A 25,072-nucleotide genomic window follows, 5' to 3' on the forward strand; every position below is an offset into this window, starting at 1 on the left:
AAGGATATTCAAAGTTACCGAAGAGTTCCATGACCATATAAAAGCACGAGGCATGGAATTTCAAGACGACTTCTAATATCCTCATATTTTGCAACAGGGGGACTTTATTTATTATAATACACACGTTTCAGTGAGTCATGTGACAGAAACTCACCGTTTATAACTGATGACATCAGAACTCACCGTTTATAAGGATATAATTGACAAGATATTTATGTCTTTTGTGTAGATATAATACACAAAAGCCATGAATATCCTGTAAATTATATCCTTATAAACAGTGAGTTCTGATGTCATCAGTTATAAACGGTGAGTTCTCATGTCGTTTCTGTCACATGACTCACTGAAACTTGTGTATTATAATAAATAAAGTACCCCCAGTTGTAAAATATGAGGATCCTCTGTAACTTATAATATTCTTATTTCGGCCTCGTGTTTTTATTTCTATTCACTATATAATTGACAGGATATTCATGGCTCTTATATATGTGTATTATATATGTATGAGTTCTATTATCTGTAAGACATTGCAGAAGCACAAAATACCCCAAGCGTGCTATTTAAACAATCAATTCTTAATTTTACACATATTCGCTTTTTCTGTGTAATGATTAGATATTGCCTTGTGCTTCATCATAAAGCATAAATCCATATTGATTGCAAAACCATCCTCGTTTATTTTTAAAAACGACATTTTTTGTAAGATAAATAGTTAATCTGAGTTGAAAAAAAAGAATAGTCCATCAAGTTTAACCCCTCCAAACATTCCCATAGATATAGACATACACATATACATACCTCCCAACATTTGAAAAATAGAAAGTGGAACAAAAAGTTTTTTGACCACACCCATTTTATGGTCACACCCCCTAAATACCACATGCATTTTGCAAAATTTGGTAGGTTATGGACAGTTTGAACACTGGGGGCTTCAGGGTAGTGATGTGCAGGTCGAGCAATTCTTGACCCGCCCCCGACCCTAATCTGACTGAGTAGGAATCGCACCTGAACTGACCCGCGCTTCCACGTTCCTTTATATACCCACATCCAACCCGCGGGTGAGGAGGGCGATGAGGAAAGTAGGAAGAGCTTGAACCATACTTGTCCAAGGCCAAAATATTTTCTGCGATTAAATAGTAACAACTGTATCTTTGCTTATCTTAAATAGTTACAAAGTTAACTATTATTAAATTATTGAAAGCACTGTTCACCTTTAAATAACCCTTTAGTATGATGTAGAGAGTGATTTCCTGAGACAATTTGCAGTGGCAAGTTGCCGTTTTTATTTGTGAGTTATTTAGCTTTTTCATCAGCAGCTCTCCAGCTTGCAATTTCAGGAATCTTGCAGCTAAGGTCCAAATTACCCAAATGACCCTAGCAACCATGCATTGATTTGAATAAGAGACTGGAATATGAATAGGAGAGGCCTGAATAGAAAGATGAGCAATAAAAAGTAGCAATAACAATACATTTGTAGCCTTACAGAGCATTTGTTTTTTAGATAGGGTCAGCGACCCCCATTTGAAAGCTGGAAAGTGTCCGAAGAAGTTAAATAATTCAAAAACTATAAAATGGAAAACAATTAAGGCCAATTGAAAAGTTGCTTAGATTTAGGAATCTCCCCTATTTAAAGGGGTTGTTCACCATCCAAACACTTTTTTCAGTTCAGTTGTTTTAAAATTGTTCCCCAGAAATAAAGACTTTTTTCAATCACTTTCCATTATTTTATTTTTAACTGTTTTTCCAAAATCTAAGTTTAAAGTTTAATGTCCCTGTCTCTGGTGTTTCAATCTGGCAGCTCAGTGCAGACTCTAAACTGTTTGCAAAATGTAGTTGATCCATTTCTCAGCAGCATCTCTGGAGTATTAGCAACTATTGTATCAATTCTAACAGCTGCCTGTAATGAAACCCAAAGATTCTGCTCAGCACGGACAAAGATAAGAAATGTATCAACTAAATGTATGAATTTAGAACAGTTTACAGAGTCGGCGACCCCCCCTTTCCAGAGCTGCTACAGAAGGAAAAAAATGACACCTTACACTTCAATAATTTGAAAAACGGTGACACATAAAAAGAAAGTAATTGGAAATCAGAAAACAACTAGTTGTTTGAAGGTGAACAACCCATTTAAAAGCTGGAAAGCATCAGAATAAGAAGGCAATTAATTCAAAAACTATAAAAAAAGAAACAATGACGACTGAATTACCCCAGCAACCAGGCAGTGGTTTTAATAAAAGACTAAGAAATGAACAAGAAGAGGGCCTGAACAAAAAGACAAGAAATAAAAAGTAAATATTACAATTAATATATAGCCTTACATAGCAATAGTTTTTTTTGGCTGTTGGGGTCAGTGACCCCCAAAAAAAGAGGCAGAATAATTATATAACATACATAAAAGTTTATATAGTTATACAGTAGTATATTATAGAATGGCTATGTCTAAGAAGCTTTTCAATTGGTCTTCATTCATTTTTTTTTATATAGTTTTTTGATTATTTGCCTTCTTCTTCTGACAGCTTTCAAATGGAGGTCACTGAACCCATCTAAAAAACAAATGCTCTATAAGGCTACACATTTAGGGGGTTATTTATCAAAGGTCGAATTTTAGAGCTTTGTGAGCTTTTTTAGACCTCGAATGAACTCACAACTCGATTGGTTTAAAATTTAAGAATTTGATTTGAGAAACCCTAAAACTTGAATTGATCGAGTTTTCATGAAAAAAATAGAATCACTCGAATTGATGGAGTTTTTGAGCTAAACCCCCCCCCCCGAAAAAAACTCGAACATCACGAAGGCTATTAACACCTTCAAATGGTACAAGATACCTCTGCCATTGACTTCTGCATGACCTTGACAGGTTTTAGATGGTGTATTTTTGGATTCAAGCTAATTACAGCTTTGGGGTATAATAAATTTTGAAAAATCGATTTTCATGGAAAACACAACTTGACCATTGAGAAATAGCCCCCTTATTCAGTGATTCCGAACCAGTGGCTTTTTTGGATGTTGCTCTCAGTGGCCTCAAAGCAGGTGCTTATTTTTGATTTCTTCACTTGGAGTCATACAAACCAGTGGCTCATGGAACAAAAAGGTTGGGGACGCCTGCCCTTATTGTTATTGCTACTTTTAATTACTCATCTGTCTATTCAGGCCTCTCCTATTCATTTTGCAGTCTATTATTCAAATCAGTGCATGGTTGCTAGGGTAATTTGGAGCCTAGCAACCCAATCGATGAAACTGCAAACTGGAGAGCTACTGAGTAGGGATGGGGGTGAATTTTTTTTGCCTTGCTTCACTGCGGAAATGACACCCATAGACTTGTATGGCATTGTGCGTCAAAAAAAAAAAGACGTATGTCAAAAAGATTTTGACGCCCATATGGGGCGTCTGCGACATTTCGCCGGCGGCAAATTATTGGCGAAACGGGTCAAATTCACCCGTCCCTGCTGCTGAGCAAAAAGCAAAATAACTCAAAAAACACAAATTAAAACCAATTGCAAACTGTCTCAGAATATCACTCCCTATATCATACTAAGAGTTAACTAAAAGGTGAACATCGCCTCCTCCGTGCCCAAGACTAAGGGGGTTATTTATCAAAGTCCGAATTTATATTTACCTATATTTTCTGCTACAAACTCCGATCAAATCTGCTCGGGTTTTTTACGCTTATTTATTAATATATTTTCCCAAAAATTTGCTTTGCAGGAAAAAAAATCAGATTTTCATGATTTTTTTTGGACTTTACATCCGATTTTCACGATTTTTGCACCCGAAAACTCAGATTTGTCATGGAACCCATTGCACATCAAAAATCATTGGGACTTCTCCCATTGACTTATATGCAACCTTGACATGTCTGAGATGCTGGATTTTCTGATTCGGACTTTTCCATCCTCGGGGTTTAATAAATTCGGAAAAATTTGTGATTTTTTTTTTTAAAGTCCAATTTTATAAAAAAAAACAACAAATTTTTCGTGATTTTTGCATTCAGAGTTTAGCAAATAACCCCCTAAGTGTTTCAATACCTTTAAAGGGATTCTATCATGATTTTTATGATGTTTTTATTTCTAAACCACACTGTTTATACTGCAAATAATCCACTCCATATACCATATAAAATGTAATTCCTGAACCAGCAAGTGTATTTTTTTTTTGTAATATTGGTGTGTAGATTCATCTCAGGTCTTTTTGCCTGTTTTTGTGCTTTCAGAAAGAGCCAGCACTTTAGGATGGAACTGCTTTCTGGCAGGCTGTTGTTTCTCCTACTCAATGTAACTGAATGTGTCTCAGTGGGACCTGGATTTTACATTTAGATCTACCAGGCAGCTGTTATCTTGTGTTAGGGAGCTGTTATCTGTTACCTTCCAATTGCTCTGTTGTTAGGCTGCTGAGGAGGAAGGGGAGGGGGTGATACCACTACAACTTGCAGTACAGCAGTAAAGAGCGACTGAAGTTTATCAGAGCACAAGTCACATGACTGGGGGCAGCTGGGAAATTGACAATATGTCTAGTCCCATGTCAGATTTCAAAATTACAATATAAAACAATGTGTTTGACAGATTCCAGAGCAACACTATTAACTGAAAAAAAACAAAAAACATTTTTCCCCCTGACAGTAACCCTTTAAGAAATAAAGGTTTCTTCATGCACATTGCCACTGAACTGAAAGGTGTACTTATACCATGTAAAAAAAAAAGAAATAATAAAAATGTATAATATATATACTGACCCATGCATGAGCCATTGGGAGCCTGCACCCAGGACCTCAGACCTGCAACAAGGGCAATGCAGTGATTCTGAGGCTTCCCTATTTACTGGGGTACTTATACCAATTAGTAAAACCTTCAGCCTTCCTGGTGTTGCTGAACTTCAGCTCTCTGAATACTGAAAAGAAATCTGGTAGGTGCAGTTCTACAATAGCCAGAGGGCAAAACAGAATCTGTCCATTCCTACTGCAGAGAGATAGAGAAGGTGGGAAAGACCACAAATAAAGGAGAAGGTTCACTAAACAGAAACAGGTCACGGCACGTCGACGTCTGACAAAACAATGCGCCTCTCGGCTAAACAAAATTACAAATACATTTTCAGTGACATGTCTCCTTTAAGTAGGGAGCGGCGCACCTAAGGTTAAAGGAAGTCCCTGCAGCCACTGTAAAGACGCTCCTCCCAAGCAACTTGCCACGCTACCTGCTCCTCACCGAGACACACGCCCAGTCTTCTTCCCCCGAGTCTCACACAGGGAAAGCGGTGAGTAAACCCCTTCCAATTAACGTAGTCTCCGTACCTGATAGCGCCATGTTTCCGACTGCCCGACACCGCGCCTGCCACCTCTTCTCCCCTGTTTACTGTAGCAGTGGGCGACGCTGTCAATCGGTTACCATGACAGCGCCGCGGCCAATCCGCGCTACGGAAGCCCGAAGGCTCTAAATTTTCATGCAAAAAATATTAGGTCCTGCAAAATGGGGACTTTGTGGGTGTTGATTGGGATTATTCTATATCTGTTATAATATTGTATTGTATTAAAAAATTCTCGAAATGGGAAGGTAAATGCGCCACACACGTCACTTATAGAGCGCAGGGTTCTTACCCATGAGTAGAGCAGAGACTCCTGGGGCCACTGATTGATAAGCGGTGCAAATATACATTTATGAGGAATGTGATATTCCTAGAGTTTTAGGGTTCTGCCAACAATTCCTAGTAATGCCAATAGTTATATGCCTATTATTTATTATCAGAAGAAGGCAAATGATTCAAAAACTATAAAATAGAAAAAAATGAAGGCCAATTGAAAGGTTGCTTAGAATTTTTAGGGCAGAGACACACGCTCAGAATCAGGGAGATTTGTCGCCCAGCGACAAATCTCCTCTTCTTCGGGACGACTAATCTCCCCGAACTGCCTCCCGCTTAGGGTTGCCATCTGGCCGGTAAAAATGATGGTTGATCCCAATGATATTAATAGGGAAAAAAGATAAATATATAGGAAGGCCTGTATTTTTTTTCCAGAAAAGGTGGCAACCCTACACCCGCTGGCTAGAATGTAGAATCGGTGCGCGCCGTTTTCCAAAGTCGGCCGAAGTTGCCTCACAAGGAAACTTCGGAAAACGAATCGATCCGAGTGCCATCCCGCCAGTGATTTAGATTCTAGCCGGCGGAAGGCAGTTCGGGGAGATTAGTATCGTTTTCCAAAGTTGGCCGAAGTTGCCTCACAAGGAAACTTCGGAAAACAAATCTATCCGAGTGCCATCCCGCCAGTGATTTAGATTCTAGTCGGCGGAAGGCAGTTCGGGGAGATTATTCGTCCCCAGGGCTGAATTTTAGCGGTGGACTCCCCTAGGCCGCATGGTCCTGGCGCCGTGTCATGTGGTCTTAGCGCTTGCCTCCCGCACCGCTCTAGTTAGAGCAGGCGCACCGGAGCACTGGAGAGCTGCGCGTCCCCAATGCTCCTCAGCAAGCGGCTGGGTGGCATGCCGCCTCTAAACATACTAGCAGTTAACGCAAAGGTCAACTTGGAAACAGGGCCTTTTAATCTTTCTCTCCTATTCATATTCTAGTCTCTTATTCATAGCAAGGCATGGTTGCTATGGTAATTCAGACCCTAGCAACCAGAAAACTAGAGAGCTGCTGAATAAAAACCCCCAAAAAACAAAAGCCAATTGTCAGAATATCACTCTTTAGATCGTACTAAAAGTTAATATAAATGTGAACAACCTGTTTAGTAGTTTTTCTCAGCAGAGCAATCAATATGACAAGTTCCTTGCTTATTTATAAATACAGATATGCGGGGCATACACTGCCAAGAGCCCTGCCTACAGGGGGGTCAGGATATTAGCCTGATGCCTTCCCTGTGACCAAAGGCTGTGGTCCCTGCCAACTAAGTAGAATGGGACCCCAATTTCAAGTCCTTACTAGGCCCCATATGCTTTCACCTATTTATGCCACTGCATAAAATACAATATTCATGTATTGTATAGCCTCTTGTTTATCAACCTATTTATTAGAATACAAAGAGCTTTTACAGCCCATCTGCAATTCTGGAGCGCCAATGAGTTCTTTCACTGTTGCTTTGATCTTGGCTTAAACTAAATGTGCCTAGTTATTAAACTTGTTCTTACTTGTGCTCAGATTGTTTTCCTCTCCAGCTCTAAATGTGTAGTGCGAAACTAAAAAAATATTCTTAGGTGCTGAGCTCAACCTGATAAGGGACAAGGATTGATGGGGTTAAGAAAGCTTGTCTGTGTACACTGCCCATCCCTTAAATACATAATTACTTTAGAGATTGATTAGATAAGCAGTAATTTGTAAAAGCAGAACCATATATAAGTAGTTGGAATAGGTATGTGGCATATTATATTGAATGCTTGGAGCATGCCATTTTCCAGAAAAGGAATCTTTCCATTATTTGGAGCACATGTCTTTAAAAAAAGTTAGGCTAGTGACACACACACACACAGTGTTTTCTCTGCTGGTGTAAATACAGAGATAATACCCACCCCACCGTGTCACACTAATATCGTCTCATTAGCACGTACACATGGTGGGTTCCAGTGCATAAATGCTAAACTATACACTAATACACAATGGAGTAAATTTATTAAAGAGTGAAGTTCCACCACTAGAGTGAAATTCCGCAGCTCTCAATTCATTTCTATGGGATTTTGAAAGGCGTATTTATCAATGGGTGAAACTGAAAGTTCACTCTTTGATAAATACACCTATAAAAATCCCATAGAAATGAATGGAGAGTGGCGGAATTTCACTATTAACTTCACTCTTTGATAAATATACCCCATAATGTCCATTTTAGCATGACCGCACTTGCAGTTACATTTGTAAAAGAGCACTGTTGCCTTTCCCAAGGACTTACAAAGATAATTTCCGATTGCTTTTTGTAGAAGCGAGTCTGTATTTAGCTGGTATCTCCCAAAAATTGTTGTGAAGGGTAATCTAAAAATGGTTATTATAAGTGGAAAAGGATCTATAATGTGGAATGCTTAGGATTCTTTACTGTAGAGGGATCTTTTTGGAATTTGGATCACCATATCTTAAGTCTGCTAATTCGTAATTTGGTGCTTTCTTGATAATGGGTTTCGGATAAAGAAAATATCATAGCAACTATGCAGTGTATTCACATAATATCTACCTTCATGCTGTATCTATTAAAGGGGAATAGGATTCAGACTGCTTTTATATAGGACTTGCTTCCCATAAATTATTAAACACTATTTGGATACAAAAAGATTTACATCAGCTAATCTGTTAAAATGAAAAGATGAACTTGCAAATTTGATTTTTGCCCACATGGCAGATGCACGGCGGTGTCCAAATTTGCTCTGTGCTTTTCGCTTCTAATATTCACCCGGCAAACTCTTTTGTTGTGAGATTAAGCAATCACATGACCATCCCCACAATCACAATAACCTCACTCCTGTTGCTTTCTATTCATAGTCAATCAGGATGCAGACACGTGTAAGAGAGGGCCGGCCAGTACAGTCTTTGCTTAATCATTCTCCAGACAACAGCAGCAAGGCAATAGTTCACAGAGGAAACTGGAGCACTGCTTTAATATATTTATTTTCTTATTTTCAATAGACGTGACTGGGTTTTGATACAACTCTTTAAAGTTTTAGAAACTTGTCTTTGCTCAGAGCGTGAGGTGCCCAAACTCATCTACTGACAAGGAAGAAATTACAACATAGATCTAAAGAGAACCAGTACATCAACCAGGGCTTCCATTGTGTTCCACTGAAGCTGAATTCATGGAAATCATCCCACTCCATATCTGGTAATGGCTCTTTCACTAGAGGCCTATGAACAGGACATCGACGAGCTCATTTCAGACGAGAAAAGCTGTTGTCTCGACGTTACAGACTCAAGCGATGTGGAAGGAGACGAACTTAATGACTTGGAACTGAATCCATTTGACGGTTTGCCTTACTCGTCCCGTTTTTACAAACTCTTAAAAGAAAGAGAAACTCTTCCCATATGGAAAATCAAATATGACTTTTTGGAGCACTTGGCTCACAACCAGATTGTGGTTGTATCAGCGGGACCCAAGAGTGGAAAGAGTTCACAAGTAAGTTTGGTAGAGAAACTGTTAATTTTATTATCATTATCGTTTTATGTCAGTCTGATATGTCAATGTCCGGCATTTTCTCTTATGAAAGAATTCTAAATTACAAATCCACAAACTGTGCATTGCTTGAAATCCATGGTGGCTCTGGCCTTTCATCATCTGAACAATGTAATCACTTGGTAAACAGGAAATCATCTTCAACTGTCACAAAGATCAAAAGAAAGCAGTCTTTTATTTTATTTTTGTATTCTCTTTGTATTGTTTACTGTAAACAAGAAGTGAAGATTAAATTATCTCCCACTTACATTGTCTACATTTATGCATTTCCATATGCAAATAGCTTGTTTTTCAGCCTGCATTGGCTTTTAAGTGCTAACAAGCTATGGGGTTATCTAAATCAGTGTTGTTGGAGGGACGATTACCTGATGCACCACAAACTTTAGGCCATATTACTTTAAAAATATATATCCCTATAGAACAGAGTCGATAGAGCCCTTTAGTACAATGGCACAAATGCATAATCACGTGAAATGCAAATTGATGCAATTTAAATATTGTCTCTGCAGTAAGCAATTGACTGGTTTATTGCCACTTGTTTCAATGTTCTTAAGTAGGTTGTGGCCCTAGCAAGCCCTTGATGGCCCACAGAACCTCCTTTCTAATACTCCTAGTCTATATAATAGTGTAATTTGTTGTGCCTTAATTCTTTGTAAGAGTACATCTGATGTTTTATTCTGTGTGCATATTTTTTTCTATTAAAGGCATAATAACCCTTTTTTTTTTAAAGCCCATCTGGATGCCATCACCAGGACCAGGAAATTCTGGGGATTCCATTGGTAGAACCACCAACATTCATGGTCAAACTCACTATAGAGTGATTAGAAAATAAGGTTTATTCACAGTTCCTTGGGCTATGCAGACTGCACTTTCAGTTCTATTTAGTAAGTCAGGTATAGAAGTTTGGGAAGCTTCAAGGCCAAAAATCTGTTGTTTTGCAGGCTCATTTGTATGGCACCCAGATGCTTTTTGAAAAGCTGTCAGTAGTCCTTTAAATCAGTGATCTCCAACCAGTGGCTTATGAGCAACATGTTGCTCTCCAACCCCTTGGATTTTGCTCCCAGTAGCCTCAAAGCAGGTTCCTATTTTTGAATTCCAGGCTTGGAGGCAAGTTATGGTTGCATACAAACCAGGTGTACTGCCAAACAGAGCCTTCTGTAGTCTGTCAGTCCACATAGGGATTACCAAATTGCAATCTCAACCCTTCTTTGACAACCCCTGGTATTTTTTTCAAGCTTGTGTTGCTCCCCAACTCTTTTTTACATTTGAATGTCGCTCACAGGTAACAAAGGTTGGGGACCCCTGCTTTAAATACTAGTTCATAACTGCATAAGCCAGGGGTGTCCAAACTTTTTGCAACGAGGGCCAGATTTGGTGAGGTGAAAATGTGTGGGGGCCTGACATTCGTTGAACCATTAACATCATTTAACTCATTTTAACAGTACATGTAATAGACATGTACTGGCACGCAGTGACGCGCTGCTCTCGCATACTTGTTTAGTTTACTGTACGGGACGTCAGTATGCCTATTGACATCTTCAGCCATAATGAAGTATGTGAAGTGGCGCATCACTACATGCCAGTATGTGTCTATTACTAACACCTTCAGCACACAGGCAGCAGTATAGACCAAGTGGCAGATCTTTTCACTAATGTGCCTTAATATTACTGCTACGGCTAGGCGATTCCTGATTGCACTGTGCTGGTGGGCCTCATTATTATTAATTTTATGATGGAGGCTGAGGGCCGGTGTAAATTTTAAAACAGGCCGCATTTGGCCCCCGGGCCGCACTTTGGACGTGCCTGGCATAAGCAGTGAGATTGTATTTAAGGTTTCTCGTTTTTCAGTTTTTTCCCCTACCAAATGAAGCCAAGACTTGCATGTTTATTTTAATTTATAAATTAACAATTGCTGATGGACAACCACATGTAACCAATTTTTTTTCAGGAATGTCCAGCCTAGAACCCTGTTGCTGAGATAGAACACCAGGGTGCATAGAGAGCTTTAAACACCAAATGTAGCCATTGATTTGGCCAATTTGGCATTTTGTTTGTAGCCGTCTTAAAAATGTGGCACTCAGAGCATTGACAGGCAGACCAATGCTTCGATACCAATATATTTTATATAAAATATACATAAGGGTGTTTACCACCTGTGCTTAAAAATATAACTTTTAAGCTTACCCCTCAGTCATGTCGGTCATTGGCACTGTAATACTGCATATTTCTGACTCAGCTATCTGCAACAGCCTGCTAGTTAATATGGCTTTGTGTTTAACCAATGGAGCTAAGGTCATAATGTACCCCCTAGTGCTGCATTTTCTTATATACTGACTGCTCTTTTCTTTCTGCATTTCAGATTCCTCAGTGGTGTGCTGAATACTGCTTAGCAGGACACTATCAACATGGCGCAGTCGTGTGTACCCAGGCACATAAGCAGACAGCGGTATGGCTGGCTATGAGAGTTGCCGATGAAATGGATGTCAATATAGGACATGAAGTTGGCTATATTGTGCCGTTTGAGAACTGCTGTACAAGCGAGACAATTTTAAGGTTCGCGCACATTACCGTATTATTCTTTCAATAACCTTGAACAATTGTTTGCCAATAAATTCAAAAAGGAGCTAAAGGGATTCTAAGCTAAACCATCTGACGTAATGGCAGGGAACAGTCACCCAGTGCTTATAAATTTCCAATGAAAGGACAAAGTTACTCGTGCATTAGTCTGAACGCTATCCTTACAGCCCACCTACACAGCATTTTGGCTAAAGATTTGAGTCAGTCACTGCCTAGTCTTTACTCTGTAACTGAAGCACATCCCATAAAGCTTTAGAAGTTCCCTATAACATCTTACGTTTTGTTTTATCAGCATATGCATTACCAGATCATGCTCAGATGCATCTTTTAGTGCAGAGGAAGAACATCTTAGGGTGTCTTAAATTCTATTAACAAAGGTACATCCCCACGTATGTGCTTCTAATAACGTTGACCTAGTGCCAATGCTCCTTTTCAGGCTCTCTGATGATTTGTATGCAAGGTGCAAAGTGCAGGGCACATGGACACAGTGCAGGCATGGAATTTACACCCCATTGAGCAGTTGTTACTTCCAGGAATATCTTAGCATGCTGCACCCACATCAGCAACTGACTTTAAGGATAACTACAATATTGACGAGTGGTGTCAAAACTTATGTGGTTGTGGAAGTGGGGGGTATCATAAAACAGGAAGGCATTTCTATATATTAGGGTGCCCTTCCTTAGAAATTTAGTGAATGGATGCTGTATGCAAGCTGTCCCCTTTTTATGGGGACATCACTTTAGGGCTTAAAGGAACAGTTCAGTATAAAAATAAAAACAAAAACTGGGTAAATAGATAAGCTGTGCAAAATAAATAATGTTTCTAATATAGTTAGTTAGCCAAAAATGTAATGTATAAAGGCTGGAGTGACTGGGTGTCTAACATTGTAGCCAGAACACTACCTGCTTTTCAGCTCTCTAACTCTGAGTAAGTCAGCGATTTTAAGGGGGGCCACATGGGACATAACTGTTCAATGAGTTTGCAATTGACCCTCAGCATTCAGCTCAGATTCAAAAGATGCAGTTATGAACCATGCCCCCCCCCCTCAAGTCACTGATTAGATACTGCCTGGTAACCAATCAGTGGAAACAAAGAGAGCTGCAAAGCAGAAAGCTGTGCTCTGCCTATTATGTTAGACATCCAATCTCTACAACATGTATACATTACATTTTATTAATAACTATATTAGAAACATTTTTTATTTTGCACAGCCTATCTATTCACCCAGTTTTTATTTTTATACTGAACATTATAGGTTGAGGGCACAGGGAAAAAGAGTTGAAACCTTCAGTATTTATTTTCTAACCCACCTGGCATTGATTGGGGTAAGAGAAGGGTGACTGCATATACTTTTTAGAAAGAGGTCCAGGTGATTCCTCCTATGGTGCATCATTCCCCCCGCCCCACTAAACCCATTAAAAGTGGATGAAAAGCAGCAAAATGTATTTAGCCTGTGTTTAGCTGCTTTTCGGGCCAGTTTATTTTAAGCAAATGGACCTACAGACATCAGCTCATTATTCATAGTGCATAATTCTAATATTTTTATAACCATTTGTGATTTTTCGCCACATCGCCGTCTTCCTCAAATGTCCTGAGAGACTACAAAGGTCTGCTGCTTTGCAGTGATTATGTAAGTTTTGTCTGTAGCTGGCCTTAATGCCCTGTGATAAAGCCATTGTAAAATTGTGCAACTCCTACAGACAAATAAGCTTAGATAATGGGCTCTTTTAGCATTTCAGCTAAATGGCTAAATTTTAGAAAATTGCCATGGGAGCAGCATTTAGATTATGCTGTCATGGTACAAAGTCCCAAAAGTCTATGTAGCAGAAAACAACTTTTCATTTAAGGTAATAGAGAGATACATGCATTGGAACATTGTTATTGTACTTCAGATTCATCATTTACTGATGTGGGTATGTGTACATTTTTTTTTATTTTTGACATTCTGACATTATATTATTGTTGTTTGATTCCTAACTATCGAATACTGATGAATCCGACTTACTACACAGGACTTCCCTTGTCTACACAGCTGAGAACTGTCTAAAAAAGTTCACTGCCCTATGATTTTCTTGCCAAGACACAACTGCAGCTGGTGTTGTCTTTATTGATGCATCTGGAACAAATGGTGCACAAACCGCATGCTGTTCCTTTAAATTGGCGGAAATGGCATGCTTTGTGTGTTCCAAATGCTTCATTTAAAAGGAGTAGTTCACCTTTATCTTTTAGTATAATGTAAACATTGCAATTTCAGAGACAATTTACAATTGCTCTTCCATTTTATATTTAGCGGGTCTCGAGCTTGATGTTTTAGCAGCTACATGGTTCCTAGGGTCTTATTTAATCTAGCAACGAGCCAGTGATTTGAACGAGAGATGGGAATATAAATAGGAGAGGACCTGCACAGAAAGACAAGTAATAAAAAGTAGCATTAACAGTAAAATTGTAGCCTTACAGAGCAGTAGATTTTGACTGCTGGGGTCAGTGACCCCCCCCCCATATGAAAACCTGAAAGAGGCAGAAGGCAAATAACTAAATACCTATATATAATAAATAATGAAACCAAAATGCAAGGTTGATAGGAATGGGACTATATACTGTGTGTACACACACACACACACACACACACACACACACACACACACACACACACACACACACACACACACACACACACACACACACACACACACACACACACACACACACACACACACACACACACACACACACACACACACACACACACACACACACACACACACACACACTCTAGAAGTTAACTTATAAGTCAACCACTCCAGCATTTAAACTATTAAGAGCAATAAAGTCACAAACATCCAATCACAGTATGAGTCTTGTTCTGACTTGTGTTGGGCCATTGACTTATTGAGCAGATGTTTACCTAAATCTGTGAACTCTCACTACACTGGACAGAGTAGATCACATTGCTTTTCATTTGCTTTGGTATTAGGTCTTTTGGTTGTGCTGGCTTCTGTCTCAGGGTATTGCTTGGCTTGATAAACAAATGAATTTTATGTTTGTGAAAATGTTTTTCAGATACCAGTTGCATAAGGGGTGATTTTGCCAGCTATGTGTCTACCGACTTTCTGGGGCCAGACAAGGCCAAAATCCGCCTGCTGAAATCCTCAAGCCGATTTCAGCCCCTACCACAAGCAGAATCCTTCTTCTTCTGCGTCTGGCTCCAAAGCAAACACACTACACGGATGACGGCGTGAAATGCAAAGTTTTCGTGTTTCTTTTTTCCGATTGTGTTTGTGCCGGAGCCGACATAAGGGTTCCGGACACAAATGAAGAAGGAGGAAACTGCTTGTTGTAGAAACTGAAATCGGCCTGTGGATTTCAGCAGCCTGATCTTGGCCCTGTTTGGTCCTAGTCTGTATTGACAATGGCCCAGTTTGGGTATACACAAGTATTCAAAGCTCCTTTGAGATGCTTTTATTCCTTGCCCTTAGACTGTTTCAGTATGATGTTGTAGAGCTCTTATAACATCCAGTTTATGTTCCAGAAGGCAAACAAACCGCAAATACTGATCAGTATGAGTGGGTTTCATGTATTCCTCAATGTTCAGGTCCCCCCCCCTCCCATCCTCTTTGAATATTGCACAATCCAAAAATACATGCACTGATAATATTCCCTTTGTCCAATTATTGGTATGTGAATGGCGGATCTTGACTGATATTTATGTATTATAAACATCAGCCAAATGGACAAGTCACAACTCCGTTTGGCTACATGCAAATTAGAGGTAATTTTTTCTACACAGAAATTAAGGGGTAGGTCACCTTCAAAATAGTACACAGCAGTTGATTTCTATGTTTTACCATTCTTCTAAAATGTATTTTTTCCATATACAGGTATGGGATACATTATCCGGAAACTAGAGATGCACCGAATCCACTATTTGGGATTCGGCCGAATCCCCGAATCCTTTGTGAAAGATTTGGCCGAATACCGAACTGAATCTGAATCCTAATTTGCATATGCAAATTAGGGGCAGGAAGGAGAGAAAGTGGGGAAAAAAAATACTTCCTTATTGTGTGACGAAAAGTCAAGTGATTTTCCTTCCTGCCCCTAATTTGCATATACAAATTCGGATTCGATTTGGCCAGACACAAAGATTCGGCCGAATCCGAATCTTGCTAAAAAAGGCAGAATCCTGGATTCGGTGCATCTCTACCGAAACCCTTTATCCAAAAAGCTCTGAATTATGGAAAGGCTGTCTCCCATAGGCTCCATTTTATCCAAATAATCCAAAGTTTTAAAAATTATTTTCTTTTTCTCTGTAATAATAAAACCGTACTTTGAACTTGATTCCAACTAAGATACTTAATTCTTATTGGAAGAAAAACCAGCCTATTGGGTTTATTCAATGTTTACATGATTTTTCTAGTAGACTTAAGGTATGAAGAACCAAATTACGGAAAGATCTGTTATCCGGAATTCCCCAGGTCCCGAGCATTCTGGATAATAGGTCCCATGCCTATAAATGTATACTCCATAGTTTTAAATTGATTGATTGACCTTGTGATATCACTGGGCTAAAGAATAATGATGCCATGCGATTTCTCAGAGCGGATATCTTGATCTGCAGGTATTGCACGGATGAGATGTTGCGGAGGGAAATGATGTCCAACCCTCTTCTGTCCAGTTATGGAGTCGTCATTATCGATGATGTCTATGAAAGATTCGTTTCTACGGATGTGCTGCTCAGTTTCCTCAAGGTCATTGCGGTATCGAGACCTGAACTGAAAGTTGTGATCATTACCTGCCCTTCTCTGTCAGGGACATTGGTTTCTTATTATGGAAATGCTCCCCTAGTAGAAGCAGAGAACACGCACTCCGTAGAGTCGGTGTACACCACAAGCCTTCCTAGAGACTATTTCCACTCAGCTTTACGGCTTCTCTTTGAAATACATCATACTAAAGAGAAAGGGGACATTGTCGTCTTTCTGGCCTGTGAAGAAGTAAGCGCTTCTTTTAAAATGTAATTAAAAATGTAGACATTTGTTATTATTTCCGTCCGAAAGTAGAAATGCAAGTAGTGGCAATGTAATGACTTTATATGTGAAAGGAGCAGTTGACTGTCCTGAAGCTGAAAAACAGCTGTAACATAAAACACCACCACACCATTAATAATTACATAGCACTGGAAGCAGCAGCCAAGGCAACAATCATGGGCACACTTAGAGGCACATTTGTCAAATTTCGAATTCATGCAAGTTTTTTTTAAACTCCCCTGTACTCCCATGAATTCAAAATTCGACCAATCGAAATGTAATATTAAAACTGAATTTTTAATACGAGGTCAAATTGAAACGACCTCAAAATTCGAATTGAATTTGAATTCAATCAATTTCGATTCGAGTTTTTTTTCTCTGAAAAATACTTGAATGTTAGGAAGTCTGCAACCATCTCCAAATTGATCCCTGGACGTCTCCCATTGACTTAAACAGCAATTCAGGCAGGTTTTAGGTGGCAAATGGTCAAATTTGAATTTTTAAAGGGCCAGAGTATGATAAATCTCGGAAATCAAATTCAAATTATTTTTGAAAACTCAAATCGAATTTGAATTACTCCCTACTCTAATTTGACAGTTTTGACCATGAAAAAATTTGAAATTTCGGATTTGAATTTTCAATTCGACCCTTGATAAATCCGCCCTTTAAAGGAGAAACAAACCTCTTATTAAAAAAATAACCCTACCCCACATAGACCGTCCTCCCCCTCAGCCTAGCTGCTACCCTAACTTTTTACTTACTGCTTGGTGCAGATTCAGGGATCGGAGTTCACAGCAGCCATCTTCCGGGTCTTTGTGTCTTCTTCCGGTGCTTCGGCAATTTCCGGCAATTTCGGTGCATGCGCAGTTTTCTCTAACCGGGAAATTGCTCTAACTGCGCATGCGCTGCTAGGCTGGTCTCATTCTCAGATTACCAAAGACCTGGAAGATGGCTGCCGTGAACTCTGATCCCTGAATCTGCACCGAGGGGTAAGTAAAAAGTTTGGGCCATTTGCCTGGGGTAGCAGCTAGGCTGGGGGAGGAGGGAGGTGTTTGTGGGGTAGGGTTTTTTTTTCATAAGGGGTTTATTTCTCCTTTTAATGTTGATGAGACTTGCCCGGTGTCAGAAAAGGCTGACATCTGAGCTAATAATAAAGCTGGTATTGTAACACTAACATTCTTGACGGCATGTCTTCATTAAGAGCCTGTTCTGGAAGCAGATAGGCAGGCTCGGATTTTTGGAAAGGCCACCTAGGCCCGGGCCTAGGGCAGCAGGATTTTAGGGGGGCGTCATGCTGCCCAACCTCACCCACATTGGTTCAAAAACGGGATGAGCAGAAGATTCAATAATTTTGTAAATTTCCCATGCCCAATCCACATTGTTCAGGTCCCGATTATGAAAATTTGCATGAATAAAGGCCTAGGTGGCCCCCCGACACTGGTGACGGAACGGCGGTGGGCCTAGGGGCGCCCATTATGTAAATCCGGCCCTGGTGATAGGTGAATGATAATAGGGCTGGCTAGCACTGATTCTCCTCAGAAAGTCAATTCCATAGGACTTTGTTCCAAACAAAGACAGACGTGTTTTATTCTTCTCAAAGAGCGCCTAATCATGGGCCTATGAAAACCTGCTTCTTGAGAAGCAGAAAAACCATGGAGGTAACTTATGTTATACATTTTTTTTAATGTGATCTGTAATGGGAAGTATTAGTACTGTATGTAGTAGCATGCACCAAAATTAACTGATGTGTTAGCTTTATTGTGCCATGTCAAATGGAAACAATTTTCGAGGGGTAAACACCTCTCTTCAGTATGAAACTAAGGGAGCATTTACCCCCTGAATTTTGGTGAGTGCAGTGCCCCCTTTATCTACACGAACTACTGTACTTTGACTGACATGGCCAGGGAGTCGCACCACCAGAAGGTGAAGCATTTACACAGGGTGTTCTCCCAATTCCAAAATCGTTTTGCAAGTATTAGTATGTGCCAATTTTTGTTACTTTTTCCAATACATTTCAGTCGCTCTCCTATGATGAAGGTTTAGGACTTGAGCACGTGAGTCAACTGTAGATATTAACCTAGAAGTCTAGGTACATTTTTTAGGTAAGTTCTTATCTTAAAGGAGAACTAAAGTGTAACTAAAGAAGTAGCTAGAAGTGTTGTACATTATGTTTTGGGCTTTTGTACCAGCCCAAGGCAACCACAGCCCTTTAGCATTAAAGATCTGTGTCTCCAAAGATGCCCCAGTAGCTCCCCATCTTCTTTTCTGCTGATTTACTGCACATGCTCTGTGCTGCTGTCACTTACTGAGCTTAGGGACCCACTCACAATATACAGTACACATAGAATAGAAATGTCACAATATAAGGCTGATTATTAATTAATACAGATAATTACTACATGGCAGCACAGAACCAGTGCAACTAACATCAGAATTTAATAATCAGCCCTGTAGCATCCGCTTATATTACAAACAAACCTCATTTTCTGATAATATGCAACGACCCCTAAGCTTGGCTTCTCAACAGCTGCTCAGAGCCCACTGAGCATGTGAGTGTCACAGACACTTTCCAAGATGGTGACCCCCTGTGACAAGTTTGAAATCATTGCTGCATTTGAGAAGCTGAAACTTTAGGCTGGCGCAATAAGTTCAGTATATAAAATATGGCATTTTTAGCCTCATTAATTTTTAGGGTTTAGTTCTCCTTTAAGGCGGCCATACACGTTACAATTACGATCTTTTCTGTGATCATTGGTCAGAGAAAAGATTGTATGTTTTTGTACATTTTCACTACAATCATTAAGAGCTGAATTGTCAGATATAGAGGTAGAACCAATAGAATTCTGACGATTCAGCAGTATCTCTTTGCTGATGTTCGGACACCTTTTGAAGGCACCTGCTCAAATCAAAAATTATCTACCTTGGCCAATTGACGAGCTAACCAATATCCAATATCTTTTGCTGCCATCGGTCAACAAAAAAACAACATACACGCACCGAATATAATATCTGTGCATGTATGGCCACCTTTAGGCAAGTAGACAAGCTTGATTTAGCAGGAAGGATGGTGTTTTCTATTTGAATTCAAATATTCAACACCCTACTAAACGTGTGTTTTCTTTACTTTCTGATTACATGAAGGAAATAAAAAGGGCTTATGAGCATATCAAACAGGAAGCGTTGCACATGAATCCAGAACTGGGTGAACTGATGCCCATTGCTCTGTACCCCCATCAAAGCATTTCAGACTACATCCCTTACGAGGAACTGGATGACAACAGCAAAAACCCCAAACGAAAAGTGGTACTGACAACCAGCCTTGGTGAGTCTCTCATCTGGATGAAAAATATCTTCTTCGTCATTGATGTTGGCATAGAGAAGAGGAAGGTAAGAATGTTTTTATATTCAAGATACCCATTCAGAAATGGATATATCTTGGTTCTCTGCAATACAGGTATGGGACCTATTATCCAGAATGCTCGGGACCTGTGGTTTTCCTGATAATGTATCTTCATGCCCTAGATTAATTATGTAAAAATTAAATAAACCCAATAGGCTGGTTTTTCTTCCAATAAGGATTAATTATATCTTAGTTTGGATCAAGTATTTTTATTATTGTTTTATTTACTGTTTTATTATTACAGAGAAAAAGAAAATAATTTCAGTAATTCTGAGCCTTCTGGATACGGGTTTCTGGATAACAGATCCTATATCTGTTTTCGATATTAAATATAAGATTTGTTATTGGGTCCTTGTGGCAGGGACAATCTAATCAAATGTATGTCTTATTAGTATCATATTGGCATGTAATGCTGCCATACACAGTGTTATATAGTTTTGTGTAAGTTTTTTTTCTGCAAGTGGTTGACATGTTGCTTTTCCTTATGCTCCTGCAACATTTTAATTGTTGTATTTAAAGAAAAATAATCAGCAACTCTTTGGGGTGTTTTCCTGCTGCAGTTTTTCTCCAGAAAGGCATTAAGGACAGTATGCTGGGTAGTCACTTCATGTGGGACAGGCCAATAGAGGCCCCTTCAAGTTTAAAAGGGCAGAAAGGACTATACCTTTATACACCTTCAATAAAAAAAGCTTATGCAGTTAATGTATAACTTTGTTTGGCCGTTTATTTGATTTTAGGAACAGATATAGATGAGGAGTACTAACAAGCAAGAAGAAACATTGTAGATCTAAGCATGGCATGCATCTAGTTTTTGATCGCTTAAAGGGGTCGTTCACTTTTGAGTTAACTTTGAGTGTGAAGTAGAGAGTAATTTGCTTTTGGTTTTCATGTCTTATTATTTGTAGTTTTTGAGTTATTTAGCTTTTTATTCAGCAGCTCTCCAATCTGCAGTTTTAACAGTCTGGTTGCTAGGGTCCAACTGACCATAGTAACCATGCCTTGATTTAAATAAGAGACCTGAATATGAATAGGAGAGGGCCTGAATAGAATGATGAGTAATAAAAAGTATGAATATCAATAAATTTGTAGCCTTACAGAGCATTTGTTTTTTAGATGGGATTAGTGACCCCCATTTGAAAGTTGGAAAGAATCAGAATTTGGCAAATAAATGAAAAAACTATAAATCATGATCAATTGAAAGTTGCTTAGAATTAGCTGTTCTATAAAACACTAAAAGATAACTTAAATGATTACCTTTAAAAAAAAAAAAGTACTTAAAGTCAAACTTCCCCTTTTAAGTATTAACTGTAGGGATGCACCGAATCCAGGATTCGGTTCGGGATTCGGCCAGGATTCCGCCTTTTTCAGCAGGATTCGGATTCGGCCGAATCCTTCTGCCTGGCCGAACCAAATCCTAATTTGCATATGCAAATTAGGGGCGGGAAGGAAATTGTGTGAATTTTTGTCAGAAAACAAGGAAGTAGAAAATGTTTCCCTTCCCACCCCTAATTTGCATATGCAAATTAGGGTTCGGTTCGGTATTCGGCCGAATCTTTCGCGAGGGATTCGGGGGTTCGGCCGAATCCAAAAAAGTGGATTCGGTGCATCCCTAATTAACTGTGCTTAGTTTTCTAATGATACATTATACTTATTTTGTTACTAGTTTATGTTGAAATAAAGTTTCCTTTGCATGGTCCTACAAAGCTATTGTAATACTTTGTACATTTTATTAACTTTTATTTCTCAAATAAAGATCAGAAAATTAGAGGCAAACTTTTTTTTTCATTTTGAATGTGTAGGCCTGCAGCCTGAATAATCATCCCTTTAACAGAAAATGATTGACACTGGGGGAGGCCATTGTTAAAAAAAAAAAAAAATATATATAGATATCTATATATCTATATATATATATATATATATATATATATATATATATATATATATATATATATATATATATATATATATATATATATATATATATATATATATATATATATATAATCTATATCAAATTTCACTGTAGGAAAATTGCAGAGATTGAGTTTTGGAGCTTTGAAATAAAAGTAACATTTTAGTGCTGTTATATATATATATATGCTGCATTTTTCCTGCGTTCGGCGCCTACACGATATATATATCGCGCCTGAGTGAGTACAGCCCCATTTGAAATAATGACATGCATCTATTCCTGCGCTCCCCTGCGGCTGAACGCCAAAAAACGGAACGCAGGGGAGCGCAGGTCAGAACGCCAGTGAGTAAGAGCCCTAAGAGCCCTAAGAGCCCTAATAAATCACGGTGTGAAGCTGCCTCTAGCTCAGCGGGGGCAATGTTGATTAAAAACTCTACAGCTGCTTCCTTAAAATGTAGGATTTGGTATCCAAAGCTATGATAGCCTGGAGTATTTACTGGAAGTACGCCACATAATCAGTGTTGGCTTTGCCTCGTCTAATTCAGTGTGCCTATTCATGGCAATGTACAGTTACCGTAATTGCCATTTTCAGCTTTAAGTGATCAATTTTCAGCCGATACATCAAACTCATTATCTACACACTAAGGGGTTATTTATCAAAGGTCGAATGTTATTTATTTATTTTTTTTATATCGTCTGAACTCGCCACTCAAATGTTTTCTTATTTAGGAAATAAACTAGATTTCAAGTTGTGAAACTCAAATTAATCTAGCTTTCTGTGGGAAAAGACTCGAATCGCTCAAATTATTCGAGTTTTCGGGCAAAACCACTCCAAAAAGACTTGAACATCATTCATGCTATTAACATCTTCAAATGGTTCAAGGGACCTCTGCCATTGACTCCTACATGACCTCGACAGGTTTTAGATGGTGTGTTTTCGGATTAGAGCCATTTCCAGGGTCGGGGTATAATAAATCTCAAAGAATTCGTTTTTTGTTTTTTTTAAAAAAAACTAAAAAATTAGAGGTTTTTTTTTTAACCTGAAGTTTTTTGACCACAAAAATCTACTTGAAAACTTAAATTTTTGTGGAAACACAACTCAAACCTTAATAAATAGCCCCCTGAATGTCTGCTTAAATGTCATTTGCAAACTTTTTTTGCAGTGTAGCAAAGTTGGTTTGTTGCAGTTTAACCCCTTCCCACCCTGATTTTGGCTGCGTGTGGGAGCTCTACAGCAACCAAACAAGCACTTTTCCTGTAGCACAACCGTAATTCCAAAAACATCGATTCTCAGTCGTGGACAGGCTGTCAACCCGCTTGCTAACCAAGTAGAAACTACATTGCTGGCAGGAAAAGTGGAAAGTCACCTTTATATCAACTTTTCATATGTTATAGATGTATATATTTTAAGCACCTTTTTAATTGGTCCTCCTTTGACTTTCGAACTATTAGCATGCATTTTTGCTAATTTCCAGCTTGCAACTGAAAATACTTACTGGTTGTTGGGGTTACTGTCCCTGAAAAAGGTTGACTATGAGAGATGAAATCTATCATTATTTTTATTCGTATTTTCCTATCTTTCTGTGTAGGTACTATCCTATTGATCTTCCATGATTACAGTTAAACTGGTTGCTAGAGTAGTTGAGCCCTAGCAACCAGTAGCTGAAATTTCAAACAAAGAATGTAATTGATTTTATTAAAACAAAAAAGCTGAAACTGTAAATTGCCTTAGAATAACGATGATGCCATTATATTACGTGTGAATTATAAGAAGTGTAAATATTATTTTCTGAAGCATCTGTGAAGGACAGCACACGTGTCTGCGCTGCACAATTCTCACAAAACACCTTTTTTCTGTTTCCAACAACAGGGTTAAAAGCCATGTGGAAACTGGAAACCTGCTGTTTGCAAATCTGTAATACTAAACATTAAACATTTGTTTTTCTTAACCATTAAACCTGTAACGTGCCGTTAACACATGCAACACGTTTAGTTTAAAATAGTTGTTACCTGATTTTTCCAAACAGATTGTTCAGTTTGGTAAAACACATAGCTTATAGTTTATTTGTTTTGTTTGTGCTATTCGCTGCAGAAAATGTTCAATTAATTACATTTTATTTTATGCTTGAGCCAACTTCTTTATCTTTTAACGAAGACAGACGCAGCAAGTAAGAGAAGGGATGGGATTGTTTATATAGAGCTCGTTAGTGCTCATTTATAACACTGGGTAAAACTGCACATGAGCAGTAACCCATAGCAACCAGTCAGTGATTAGCTCAGTTTTTTTTTTTCAGCCAGCTGGGTTTAGCAGTGAAAATAAAACTATGATTGTTAGCCTTAGATTACTACCCAGGGTAAATTTTCCAATGTTTATAAATGAGGAGGCATGTGGGGGGGGGGTATCTTTCTTTTAATAAACTCCTGATTTCAGAAAGTGGATAAGATAGATAATTGCTTATATTATTACATTAACATATAGGCTGAATACATTATAAATAAAAGCCCTATTCATCTAGCTAATTTTGAATATAGTTTTACAGGAATGGGACCCAATATCCGGAAACCCGTTATCGGGAAAAGGTTGTCTCCCATAGACTCCCAAAAACCCCAGGTCCCAAGCATTCTGGATAACAGGTCCCATATACTTCTTTATATTAAAATCATAAGGAATTGGTATAATGAGCTAAAATAAGCCGTTATTATAAAACTTCAAATAGACTGTGGGCAGTTTTCTTTAGTGGGGTTGAGGCAGGGGACAGTCTACTTGTTTACATAGACTAAAAGACAAACACAGACTATAAGATTAAGCTGGGGCTGCATTTACAAGCCATTTGTGTCCAACAAACTGTTATAATCAGGGTCAAAAAGTGATCCCAGGAGATAAACGTCATGCCTTGAAAGCCGCACTACAGGCTCTATACAGTAAGAATGAATGGTGCTGCAGACATTTCAAATTCAAATACAGCACAAGTTAGAAATATGGGTTGTTTTCTGTGATATTTATAATTTTACTTGCAATGCTCCGAGGTTAT

The 25,072-nt window shown here is 38.8% G+C and overlaps 2 protein-coding genes across 3 annotated transcripts in view; one reads left to right on the forward strand and one right to left on the reverse strand.

The window, feature by feature from the left end:
• The window catches only part of fank1.L (fibronectin type III and ankyrin repeat domains 1 L homeolog), a 71,018-nt gene extending 65,597 nt beyond the window's left edge, over positions 1-5,421 (reverse strand). Inside the window, exon 1 of the mRNA XM_018225177.2 lies at positions 5,285-5,421. Within this exon, the coding sequence (XP_018080666.1) occupies positions 5,285-5,297 (13 nt within the window). The 5' untranslated portion in view covers positions 5,298-5,421. The remainder of the gene's footprint in view (positions 1-5,284) is intronic.
• dhx32.L (DEAH-box helicase 32 (putative) L homeolog) overlaps positions 5,091-25,072 on the forward strand; it is a 52,372-nt gene continuing 32,390 nt past the window's right edge. The window contains exons 1-5 of one of the 2 annotated variants that reach the window (XM_018224587.2): positions 5,091-5,247; positions 8,590-9,073; positions 11,490-11,683; positions 16,302-16,695; positions 19,870-20,115. In XM_018224587.2, coding sequence (XP_018080076.1) covers positions 8,786-9,073; positions 11,490-11,683; positions 16,302-16,695; positions 19,870-20,115 — 1,122 coding nt within the window. In that variant the 5' untranslated portion in view covers positions 5,091-5,247; positions 8,590-8,785. 2 annotated transcript variants of the gene reach the window in all.

This window comes from Xenopus laevis, chromosome 7L (assembly GCF_017654675.1).
Source record: "Xenopus laevis strain J_2021 chromosome 7L, Xenopus_laevis_v10.1, whole genome shotgun sequence".
In the NCBI taxonomy this organism is placed as follows: Eukaryota; Metazoa; Chordata; class Amphibia; order Anura; family Pipidae; genus Xenopus; species Xenopus laevis.